We start from the raw sequence: 12,832 nt of genomic DNA, 5'->3' as shown, positions 1-12,832 counted from the left end.
GACTTCCACTGTTACTACACAATGTCAGTTCACAAGGTAACTCTCCAACATTAGGTGATGGCCTGACAGCTTTTCTCAGAATAGGATCTTGTGGCTTTTTTAGACTGGGATTTGGGCTACAATTAATGATCACCATGTGAGTAAGCCTGACTCCAGTTGAGTTCAGCACTGGTCTCCCCTAGGATAATGACTGCCACTTCATAAAGCAGCATACCCATCCATTCAGCTCAAAAGCATGAGAACACTGAACAATAAACTGGCTTATGTGCAAGGTTATTCTTCCTAAGCAGTCCATTGTCTTTGAAATGGAGACCTTGGCAGTGCTTTTGCTTAGTCCAAGAACCTCCAGAAAGAGGCAGGTGTCCCTTTCTGATGAATTCCAGTCCCTTAGCCTGGTTAAAGGTGATCAAACTGGTATATCCCCATTGCCCCAACGCCCAAATGGAAGCATTACCAGTCTATATGGATTTGTATTAATTATCCTAGTGACTTTTAATTTTGTGCAGAAAAATGCTGTAACTCCTCCATGGAGCTAGAGTACAACATATTAGCTCAAAGATGTAATAGCATTCACAAAGGTGATACAGTAATCTCAAAATATTACCCATGACCATAACATTTGTCAAGGTATACATTTATTCAACTACCTGCTAAATTGAAACACTCTATACATCCACTGGGCTTCTCCAAAATCTTTAATGCAGCTATAGGATCTAGCCATTTTAAGAGATTTGGTTTGAAATATCTTGGTGACACTTCAGAGGGTATTGCATGTGTCTTAGGAAACCCATTCAGTGCCATATTCACCAAAAGAGTTGAAGAAACTCTTACCACTGACAAATATCCTAATACTGAGCAGTAATCGACCATAAAACTGTAACATACTGATATGCATTACAGTGGTCTTTGTATGCTGATAGAAAACAAGTCCACTTGGTTTTTCCAGTTTACCTAAATAATTATAAATTGATACTTTGTCCATTTCATACTTGTTTAAATTTTTATGTACCTAGGATAAGTTCCTATTTATGCCCAGAACTTTTTTGCAACTTAACATCAAATGATCTGCCCTCTTTATTTCAGGCCAGGAGCGTTTTGGTAACATGACGAGGGTGTATTATAAAGAGGCAGTTGGTGCGCTTGTGGTCTTCGATGTCACAAGAGGCTCCACTTTTGAGGCTGTATCCAAGTGGAAACATGATTTGGACAGTAAAGTGTTACTTCCAAATGGCAGCCCTATACCTGCAGTTCTCCTTGCAAACAAGTGTGACCAGAGAAAAGACGGCAGCCAGAATCCCTCTCAAATGGACCAGTTCTGCAGAGAAGGTGGCTTTATTGGGTGGTTTGAAACATCTGCCAAGGTGAGCACTCCTTTTTAAAAAGAAGTTGTTTCAGCCAGTTTTAAGTATTTAATGTACCAGTGATCCTATAGACAGGTTCTACTTATTTTCTCAGCTGATTTAGTTCTTGTTTGTGGGCCTACTTATGTTGTCCTTCTTCCAATTTCTCTTCCTGATGTGAGTTTGTGCCACAGCTTGTGCTACTCAAGTGCTTGTTCACTGTGGAAGGTAGGGTGTGTAAAATTAAAACTGGGAGGAAAGGAAACATCTTAAAACCAGATTTTCTGGTTCACTAGTGGTACATCCCGTGCATGTATCTTTGTTTAATGCATTAGAAGTGCATGTACAACTGTTGAGCAAACAGAATAGTCTGTACCACACTGATTGCATGATTCAAATAACTGTTTGTAACAACAAATATTCCTAAAGTGTACAGTTATCTATGGGGAGTGGTAAAAACTGGTCAGCTAGTTGCAAAAATGGCAAAACTAAATCTGAAGAATTGTGATTTAAAGCAATTCAGTCAGTGCCAAAGACAGACTAAACATTCTTGCCAAGACTTGAAGTGGCTAGTGTTATGCTAGTGCAGAATTCTAGCTATTCTTTCCTCTAATCTTCTGTGATGGGGTTCAGGGGTCCCCCTGCACTGCACCCCATCCACTGGCAGGAGTGACTCTCTCTCAGCAGGTACAACAGGAGGTTTATTAGGCAACAGATGCCCAGTTTCTCACAGAAGCGTCAGTACAGCAGTCAGTCATTCCAACCCATCCTGGGGAGAGGAGCCCGAGGGGTGCCCCTGTGGGGTGTAGCTTCCCCCTCCTCAGGCTGGCTGCCTTCCAGCTCTCTCCCCCTAGCCTCTAACTGCCACCCCCAATTCAAAACCCGCTCGGCTCCTCCCTCTTTATTCAGGGCTGAAGTGTTACCTGCCAGCCTAGGTTATAGCCCTATGGTCATCCTTAGCCACTGGGAGCTGCTCTGCTTGTCTCTCACATGCACTCCCCCCACTCCATCACATCTCTCCCCCCTTCCAGACCAAACTGAGCAGGGTCACTTAGCCAGTGACCTGGGGAAGTTCGGGTCCCTCCCTGCATGACAGGGCATCGGCTATGGTGGTGGTGGTCCCCTTAACATGGACCACCTCCATGTCGTAGTCCTGCAGGAGCAGACTCCACCTCAGGAGCTTGGCGTTGGCCCCTTTCATGTGATGCAGCCAGGTCAGGGGCGAGTGCTCGGTGTACACTGTGAAACACCGTCCAAACAGGTACAGCTGCAGCTTCCCCAGTGCCCACACCATGGCCAGACATTCCTTCTCTATGGCCACGTATTTCTGCTCCCAGGGCAGTAGCATCTTGCTCAGGTACACAACGGGGTGTTTCTCCCCCTTGTCGTTCACCTGCATTAGCACAGTGCCCAGCCCCACGTCTGAGGCATTGGTGTACACCAGGAAGGGTTTGTCGAAGTCTGGATTTGCCAGCACCGGCGCCCTGACCAGCACCTCCTTCAGCGTGCAGAGGGCCTCCTGGCACTGCTCGGTTCAAACCACCTTGTCAGGCTTTCCCTTTTTACACAGTTCCATGAGGGGGGCTGCGATGGAGCTGAAGTGGGGCACAAACCTCCAGTAGTACCCCACCATCCCAATGAAGGCCTGGACCTGCTTCTTAGTCTGGGGTGGAGGCTGTCAGATTGGCCAACACTTTAGCTGGCTCTGGCTTTATGCTGCCACTGCCCACCTTGTGGCTCAGGTAGGTCACCTCAGCCATCCCCACCTTGCACTTCCCTGCCTTGATAGTCAGCCCGGCCTTCTGAAGTTGGTCCAGCACCCACTTGACCTGGGACACATGGTCCTCCATGTCTGGCTGAAGATGCAAATGTCATCCATGTAAGCCAGGGCAAAGCTCTCCATCCCTTTCAGTAGCTGGTCCACCAGACGCTGGAAGGTAGCAGGTGCCCCCTTGAGGCTGAAGGGCAGGACCAGGAACTCGTAGAGCCCCACAGGGGTGATGAAAGGCAACTTGAGCTGGGCATCTTCGTCTAATGGCACTTGCCAGTACCCCTTGGTGAGGTCTATGGTGGTGAGGTAACAGGCTCCCCCAGCTTGTCTAAAAGGTCATCAGGCCTGGGCATAGGGTAGGCGTCCAATACAGTGATGGCATTAAGCTTGCGATAGTCCACACAACTGAACAGACCCATCTTTTTTTAGGGACTAACACCACAGGAGAGGCCCAGGGACTGGAGGAGGGTTGGATCACCCCCAGAGCCAGCATGCCCTCAACCTCCCGCTCTGTCCTGAGCAGTCTTCCCTGTGGCTCTGAATGGCATACACTTGATAGGGGCGTGGGTGCCTGTCTCTATTTGGACAGCTAGGTCAGTGCATCCGGGTCTGTCCGAGAACAGCTGTTGGTGTGAATGCAGCACCTCCTTGATCTGTCTGCTGGTCTGAGGGGGGAGTAGACTCCAGCAAGGAGCCGGCTCCAGTCCCTGTGAGCAAATCCACCAAGGGATCATTCCCCTGCACATGACCAGCACCAAGTTCTCCCTGTCCCATAAGGTTTCATCATGGTCACTTGATAGACCCGGTGGCTGTGGGCTCGGTTCGACAGTTCCACAACATAGTTCACCTCATTCAGCTGTTTGACAACCTTGAAGGGGCCATCCCAGGCCACTTGCAGCTTGTTCTCTCACATGGGTACGAGAACCATCACTTGGTCCCCGGTGGCATAGGCTCAGGCCTGGGCATTACGGTCATACCAGACCTTTTGCTTCCTTTGGGCCATGGAGAGGTTCTCCCTGGCCAGGCCCATGAGCTCAGTGAGTTTTTCCTGGAAGGTCAGTACCTACTGTACCACTGACTTCCCTTCAGGAGAGGCCATCCCCCTCCCACTTTTTTCTCTGAGCAAGTCCAAGGGTCCCTGTACCCTCCTTCCATACAGCAGCTCAAATGGGGAGAACCCCATGGATTCCTGGGGCACCTCCCTGTATGCAAACAGCAGGTAGGGTAAGTACTTGTCCCAGTCATGGGGGTATTCGATTCATGAAGGTTCTCAGCATCTGCTTTAGAGTCCCCTTGAACCTCTCCACCAGCCCATTGGTCTGTGGGTGGTAGGCTGTGGCCCCGGTGTGCTAGACCCCACACTTGTCCCATAAGCTTTGCAGCAGGGCTGACATGAAGTTGGACCCCTGATCTGTGAGGACCTCCTTGGGGAGCCCCAGTCTGCTGAAAATGGACAGGAGTGCATCTGCCTCAGTGTCAGAGGTCAAGGCCACTGCTTCTGGGTATCACGTGGCAAAATCTACCACCACCAAAATATATTTCTTCCCCGGACGCATTGTCTTGAAGGGTCCCACTATGTCCATAGCCACTTTCTGGAAAGGCTCATCTATGATGGGCAGTGGCCTCAGGGCAGCTTTCCCCTTGTCCCAGGTCTTCCCCACCCTCTGGCAGGGATTGCAGGACAGCCAATATAGATGGACTGCTACAAAGATTCCCTGGCCAAAAAATTCTGTAACAACCTTTCCCTGGTGCGGTGGATCCCCTGGTGTCCTGCGAGCGGGACATCATGGGCTAGGTACAGCAATCTGCGCTGGTACTTTTGGGGAACCACCAGTTGCCTCTGGACCTTCCATGGCTCCGCTTTGTGTCTGGGAACCCATTCCCGGTACAGGAATCCCTTCTCCCACAGGAATCTCTCCCTGCAGCCCTCCCCCAGCTGTGGAGCTGGGCTGAGACTGGCCAGTTCCCTCAGCTTCTGCAAGGAGGGGTCTCTGCTGCTCTGCCTGGAACTCTTCAGCAGGGGCGGAAGCCACTTCCCCATCCCTGCCTGGCTCCAGCACCACTGGCCGGTGAGATCTGGTTTTTGGGGGCCCCTTTCTCTCAGGGTTGGCTTCTGTGGCTTTGGCTGGGCCTGTACCCCCAAATCTAGGCAACGCACACCTCATTTTCTTTGGCTACGGGTCAGGACCAGGGCACGAGGGCATTCACCTGGCCAGGTCACCCCACCATCAGTACATCTGCTGGCAAATGGCTGTGCATGCCCACCTTCTTGGGGCCTTCCTTATCCCCCCCCATTTCAGGTGCACCCTCACCATGGGCACCTTGAAAGAGGTCCCGTCAATTCCTGTTAGTCCAGTGGGAATTGAGTATCATGCAGCCCAGTGCCACCACCCTGGGTCGGGCCAGTGTCATGTCAGCGCCTGTGTCCCAGAACCCCGTGACCTTTTCCTGTCTACCTCGAGGGGTGAGACACACTTGATCCGCAGAGGCATTGCCGCCCCCACTCTAAACTGACCTCTGAGCATTTGGTCCCCCTGAGGAGCTGGTCTGTGGGATGGACTCAGCCCAATCCAAGTACCTGCTGTCAGCGCCAGCCCCTCTGGCTTCTGGGACTCCACCCCATTGACTCCATGACCCCCAGTCTGCTCAACCTGTCTGGGAGCTTGGGGCACTGGGCTGATCTATGCCCCTTTCACCCACAGCGATAACAGCCCGGGGTCTTGTTGTGTCCCTTGGGCCAGCTGCTCTGTCCAGGCTCTGCTTGGCTCTCTGGGGGGGTGGGTGGCCAGCCCCTCTTTCCTGGGCTCGCCCAAGAGGTGGTCCCCTGTCGTACGGTCAGGAACCAGTCTCTCTCCGGGACTCCCTCTTTGTGGGACTCACTTTCAAACATGGCCCAGATGTTTGAAGTCATCTGCCAGTTTCCCTGCATTGTATGAATCCCCAGGCCTCCGGTCCATGAGCCACACCCTCAGGTCAGGTGAGCACATCTCGTAGAATCGCTCCAGGACCACCAACTCGACCAGGTCCTTTACAGACTGGGCTCCCATCCCAAACACCCACTTCTGGTAGTATTGCCTCAGGCGGGAGGCCACATCTACATAGGTTTCCTCTGGCCTCTTCTGTGCCTCCTGGAACCTCTTGTACATCTCCAGAGTCAGCCTGAACTTATGCAGCAGGGCCTGTTTGACTCATTCATAGTCCTCAGGCTGCAGCCCCTCCAGCTGGCTGAGCACTGTTGCGGCCTTCTGGCTCAGCAAGGGGGTGAGGTGTCAAGAGCCATTCAGCTGGGGGAACCTCGTGCAGTTCACAGGCTCGCTCAAAGGCAGTAAGGAACTTGTGCATGTCCCCTGGGTCCTGACACTGGGCCAGCACATGTCTCCAAGTGACTGGCCACCCCGAGCTGCCTGGCCCTCTCCCCGCTTACCGCAGCTGGGGCCTCTTGGCGTCTCGCCTCCACCATGGCCTGCTCATGCGCCTGCTCTCGCTCGCTCTCCTCCCGCTGTCTCTTGTAGCTGGCGCTTGTGCTTGGACTCTGTCCCGTTCCTGGTGCTCCACTTCCTTTAATCTCACCTCGAGCTCCAGCTGTCGCAGCTCTGCGGTGGGGGACTCTGCCCGCGATGGACTACCGCTAGCTGAGTGTGACCTGTCTGGCACCGTGTCTGTCTGACGGCATTGAGCCCCCGCTCCTGTCAGAGTCTGAAATGCTTCCCGAGGGTGACCGGCCACTTCCTGCCAGGACAGGATCTGGCCCCCTGGATTGGTCATTCTCTTCCAGCTGGAAAATCAGCTGGGCCTTGGTTGCCTTCCCTGTGGTCAGGCCCCTCTCTCTGCACAGCCCCGCTAGCTCTGCCTTTAGGAGTCGGGTATAATCCATCTCCTGGGGTATCCACTCACCAGCAGCAGCTGCAGGAATTGCTCTGTTCCACCTCTGGCTCTTGTGAGGCCCCTTCCTTCTCTTGCGCTCAGTCAGCCACTGCTGGGACCTCATCTGTGGGTGCAGTGCATCCCACTGACACCACTGTGGTGGCGTTCAGGGGTCCCCATGCACTGCACCCCATCCACTGGCAGGAGTGACTCTCACTCAGCAGGTACAACAGGAGGCTTATTAGGCAGCAGGTGCCCAGTTTCTCACAGAAGCGTCAGTACAGCAGTCAGTCATTCCAACCCATCCTGGGGAGAGGAGCCCGAGGGGTGCCCCTGTGGGGTGTAGCTTCCCCCTCAGGCTGGCTGCTTTCCAGCTCTCTCTCCCCCTAGCCTCTAACTGCCACCCCCAATTCAAAACCTGCTCGGCTCCTCCCTCTTTATTCAGGGCTGAGGCGTAACCTGCCAGCCTAGGTTATAGCCCCAGGGTCATCCTTAGCCACAGGGAGCTGCTCTGCTTGTCTCACATGCACTCCGCCCACTCCATCACATCTTCATAGAATAGAAACCCATCGCCACTGTATGGGAATACTTTCCACCATTTTTTGGCGATTGTGGCATCCCTAAGAGAATTCATGGACTCTTACCCAGAGTTTTCAAGTAAACTCCTCTCCAGTCTGAATTCTGAACACTTTGGCCTGCTTGATCCCTTTGGTATGCTGCACAAAACCACAAGTCCCCTTTTCTCCTCTGTTTGCCCACTTCCCCTCTAACTGTCTCTGAGATGAGTCAGCAGAGGGAAAAATGGATGTAAGTGTGAGATGGCTGTTGCCAGCATGTGAAAAAAAGTGGAACAGTGGGGCAGGGAAGACACCACCACAAAGACTGGGTAGAAGAGGGAGCATGCCCCTTAACTAAGACCAGCGATTGAAGAGTATTTGAATATTGATGATGCAATCATCTCTTAAACCCAGTGGAAGGAGATAGGAATAGATCGAGAGGCTACAATAGTTCAGGAAAAGGTGTAGAAGGCATGCACTATTAACGGACCTTGATAATGCAAGACCACAGCCTGTCAGTTTGTTGCTACAGGAAGCTTGCATTGCTGGCATGATGATGAATGCCCTACTTCTTGTATCCTCAGCTTAAACAAAGCATTGTAGCCAGAAATTTTACTGATGGTAGCTTTTTTGTTTTTCCTAACCTTTTTAGATCTCTCTAAGCTTGAGTTGGGCATAATTCTTCCCTTTCCTTGAGTTGCTGTGTGCTGCTGAAATGAGTGTATAAAATGATAAATGGATATTAATAGGGAAGCACTCCAAAATATATCTAGAGGTTCTAGTTTAATTGTAACTTTTTAATACATATTGCAGTTACTAACTACCCAGAGTGTGGGCTGAAATTTGTGTCTTACAACAATGCAGTAGCATCAGATGGAATGCAGCTGTAACTAACTGCAGTAGTTAGTCTTTTGGCAGAGAAATAGAATGAAGAACCCACATCTCAGAAAGCAAGCTGAACAGATTTAGTCCCTTGTTTTTATATCTAAGGTTCTGAGATGTGCTACAACTAAAACTATTTTTAAAGATGTTTGGAGTGCTTTTTAAGAAGCCAATCCCATAATTCTTTTGTGCACTTAAAATTGCAAAAAAAAAAAAAATGGAAAGGGTTTAACAGTTCAACTTGAAATTCACAATTTCTCTCATTTCTCTATCCATTGTGTACCTCTAACTCTGCATTAATGGCAAATAATAAACCTTCAGAAATGGAAATTATAAATACTGCACATGAATATGTAGGTTCACCTCTAGTAAAAGGGAAATTCTGTTTTTGGTCCTCTCTAAGGTAAGTTGACACTCTCCGATATTAAACCCACAGCCCTAGAACTAGCCACAACCAAATGAATCCCGTGTAAGTTTGTGGGCTTCTGTTGTTGCACCAAGGGGCAAATTGTAGTGGGAGCTGCTGCAACTTGCCTTCAGGGGAATTGGCAGAAGCAGGTGATTCTGAACATGAAAGTTTGTTCAGAGGACACCCTAAATTGGCTATTCTTCAGACTGCCAGGACCAAGCTCATTTCACAAAGCTAATGTGGTTTACTTTGGCTCAGATGGCTAGTGTAAATTCAGTTAGTGGGGTTGACGGGTGGGGGTGGGGAGCTTTTTCTTAGGCACCTTACACCACTGCAGACTTCCTAGTCCTTGGCATATAGCAGCTGGGCTATACCTACAGGACACCAGGTCGTCATCTTTCCTTGCTTAACTGGAACGTACAATGGTAACATGAGTCACTTCTGAGCTTTGATGAAATCCAACATTTAAGGTCTCTGAACCTGCAAGTCTGACTGTCTAATGCCATTACTGATGGTTTATCTAAAATATTTCAGATTACTACTCCTGGATTAAAAACATGGACAGACCCTCAGTCAGTAGGTGGGTAGGCATCTTGCGATATCTGCAAGATATAATAAAAGGCAAAAAAAAGAAATAGATGGCAGTGGGCACACATGCCAGTGCATGAGTTGGCAGCTTAATGTGTCTCAAAACCCCCTTGTTCTAAAGCTCTATTAGTGACTTTTCCAAATATCATGTAAGTAGTGAGCCATCACTGTATTTTCTGAAGTTAATTTTCTGATGCCTCCATTTTAAGAAGCTGCTGTTTTTCAGTCACTTTTCTCGCTTCAAGTTCTTTATTTCCACATCCTCTCCCTCACCCCAAAATCTGCTTTCAAATTCATATCCAGATACTTGGTTGTATCCCTCCTATCAGTTGAAACTCCAGTTTTCTGTTCTGTTTAAAACACATAGGGCTTGTCAACACTACTACCTTCCTTCGAATTAAGGTGTTGGGAGTTTACTAATGAAGTGCATAGGCAGCACTTTGAAGTATTGGAGAGTGCACCACAGCTAGATGTGTGCCAGTACTTCGGAGTTGCCGTGGGGGGTGGTAATTGCTTAATGAAGTGCTGCCTATGCATGGCAGCACTTCATTAATAAACTCCCAACACCCTAATTACCATCCTTCCTTCGAAGGAAGGTAATAGTGTAGACACGGCTGGAGGGAAGTCAGCTAAGATTCATTGCTCAGACTTGACTATTTCCTGTATCTTTTCTAAAAAAGACTCGGTGTATCCTTTGCTCCATGGATTTTTCACTTGGCACCACAAACTGCCAAGACTACTCTATCTGCCAGATAATGAACCCTTTCATACCCTAGTTTCCCATTCTGGTCAAGAGGCTAACATATTGAGTCCCTTGTCAAACTGTCATTCACATGGCATTTCAAAGCCCTTCTTGACTCTGCTGTTCTAGTGAGACAAAGTAAAATAGGAACGCTTTGCATGTTTTTGTGTGGATGCTGCTTCTAATTGTAGCTCTTATGTCTGCTTAGCAAACTGGATGGGGTGGCTCCCTTTTAACCTGAAATAGGCATTTGCTATACAAAGAGCATACAGTGAAGCTAGACAACCTTTCCCATGCTTTAAAGGACCTTCAGCCTCCACGCTGAGGCAGGAATGTTAAGCAGCTTGGATAGAATTGAAGTCAAGTTAAAGAACTTTTAATAAGCACTTGCCAACCTCCCCCAAAAGGCAGGAGTGGCTATAACCTGTTGGTGAAAAGATCACTGACTTTTTTTACTGTCACATCTTTTTCAGGACAACATCAACATAGATGAAGCTGCTCGATTCTTGGTGGAAAACATCCTTGCCAACTACAAAAGCTTTCCTAATGAAGAGAATGATGTGAACAAACTAAAACTGGACCCAGATCCCTTGAAAGCAGACAGTAAATCACAGTGCTGCTAATGTTACTTTCTCTTGCATGTAAATGCAACAGAATGAGCAGAAAGACTCTTGTTCCTCAGATCAGACTGCTGCTACAGTGCTGCCTTAAGGACAATTTAAGTGAGGGGTTTGGTTATGTTTGATATTTTTGGGTGTTTACACTTTTTTGTATGAAGCTGTGTCTAACAGTAGCTACCTTTTTCTGACATGAAAATGGAGAGTAGTGTTTACATTTTTATTCTCCAAGGAATATAAACATTTAGTATGATGCGTATTAGGCTAGGTGTTAGTTCAGAGGAAGAATATTTGATTCATTCTTGACAGAAGTTTGAGTTGAAATAAGCACTTGCCTATTTGCCATGAGTATTCTTATACCTATGACATTTCATGCCTGCTTGCCTCCTTATCTTCTCCAATCTACTACTTTTTGTTCTTAGTGGTTACCTCCTAACTTGAGGGCCCTGAAACTACAGTCCCTTACTTATTTGGTCACTAAGCCCGAATGCAAAGTAAGTACACCACTTGCAAGTAAGTACCAGAAGAGAAAACAGAGGTATCATCATCTCTGACGGCAAAGGCATGACTATTGGGCTGATGCAGTTGGTAGCAAGTGCAGCTCCAGTTACTAGCTGAGAATTTAGTTCAAATACTTTTAACTAGTTTGAACTTGTCAAACACAGTCCAGTGCACATAGCAGGCTTTTCTTAGTGTGGTGTACCCAGTTAAAAGAAATGTAAAGGAAGCATCACCCCTGTGCACATAATAAAACTAATGGCCAGAAATACATTTATACTAACTCTTTGAGATGGTAGCTTAACTTCATCCAGGAGAGGACTGTCAAATAAGTGTTCTGGTTTTGTTACATATTTTAACTGTGTGAGATTAGCTTATAGTGTGACTAGATGAGTAATTCAAATTTCTCAGATCTTGGTCCTGAGACACCTTTTGATTTTGGTTCCATATGGAAAGGAGGGTATCTTCAGATAAATTGAAGGGGTAGTTTTTTAAATCACTTAGTTGCTAACCTTTTACAAAGGTCTTCATGACATAAAAATGAATGCTACACAGACTTCACCTATGCAAAGTGCAAATGAGAAGTGTATTACTAATTTGGAGTGCAAACAGTTGAAGTAAAAACTTGCCTAGCTTGCTTTGCTACCTGGTAGAAGGCAGGTTACAGTAAGTTTTGACTTCTGCAACTTCATGAATATGGCCAGAACTTTGGGAGTCACGGTGGCAGCTGAAAAGACATTCTCTAGTGATGTGGAAATATTACATTTAAATGCAACTCCTGTCTTCCTCTAAGATTCTGGATGTTTTGGTTTTGGGTGTGGGGTGTTATCTTTCCTTTCCCCTGTATGCCTCTTGCTCCCCCAATCAGCGATACCTGAGTTGCAATTTATTCTGAAGGGTTGTTTTTAGGCTTTTTGTTTTTTGTTTGCTTGGTCTGACACTGAAAGTTTGGGTCCATACACTTTGTCCATGTCTGATTTAGGTGTGCTATTTCTTCCATACTCTGTTAAAATGAGAAGGAAAATTGTCAAGTGCGAGCTAAATTTTAATTAGATGCATACAGATAATTGTTTCTTTTTTAAGCAATAAATAAAACTATTCAGGCATAGTTATTTCTATGTGAAATAAAATTCTTGTATGTTTTTGTGTTGAATATTCCAATTTTTCTCAGGAATACCTTCTCCCTCAAGCCTGCAGAATTTCCCAATATACTTTGTTTGGATTTGCTGTTGCATATTAAACTAAAATGTGGTCACTGCTAAGTATTAACCATTACTTAGTTCCTTAATTCAGAACACGGGCATGTTTTTATAGATTTTCTGAAGAGTTCCTTTGAAAGGATACTCTTCTCTAGCCCCCTCCTGCCATAGTCAGTCAGCTCTGGGGCAATGCTGTTTTTCCAAATGGATGAAAGTTAGTATTCAGGTGTGGAGATCCTTTCTCTTTTGTAACTTACAGAACATGCCAGTGTTCTAAAAAACTGTGCTGGCTAAGTTTTAACCGTGAAACAGGTGGAATGATGCCATCAATATTATGTACATGCTCTGATAATTGCCACCAATCT

At 47.5% G+C, this 12,832-nt stretch overlaps 1 protein-coding gene across 1 annotated transcript in view; it reads left to right on the top strand.

The window, feature by feature from the left end:
* RAB32 (RAB32, member RAS oncogene family) overlaps window positions 1–12,521 on the top strand; it is a 43,749-nt gene extending 31,228 nt beyond the window's left edge. Inside the window, exons 2-3 of the mRNA XM_074988711.1 lie at window positions 1,084–1,361; window positions 10,627–12,521. Of these exons, the coding sequence (XP_074844812.1) occupies window positions 1,084–1,361; window positions 10,627–10,776 (428 nt within the window). The 3' untranslated portion in view covers window positions 10,777–12,521. The remainder of the gene's footprint in view (window positions 1–1,083; window positions 1,362–10,626) is intronic.
* Window positions 12,522–12,832: the final 311 nt, after the last annotated feature.

The sequence above is a fragment of the Carettochelys insculpta genome, chromosome 3 (assembly GCF_033958435.1).
Source record: "Carettochelys insculpta isolate YL-2023 chromosome 3, ASM3395843v1, whole genome shotgun sequence".
Taxonomy (NCBI): Eukaryota; Metazoa; Chordata; order Testudines; family Carettochelyidae; genus Carettochelys; species Carettochelys insculpta.
The sequence above is the reverse complement of the archived record's forward strand: the minus strand, read 5'-3'. Positions and strand labels throughout refer to the sequence as shown.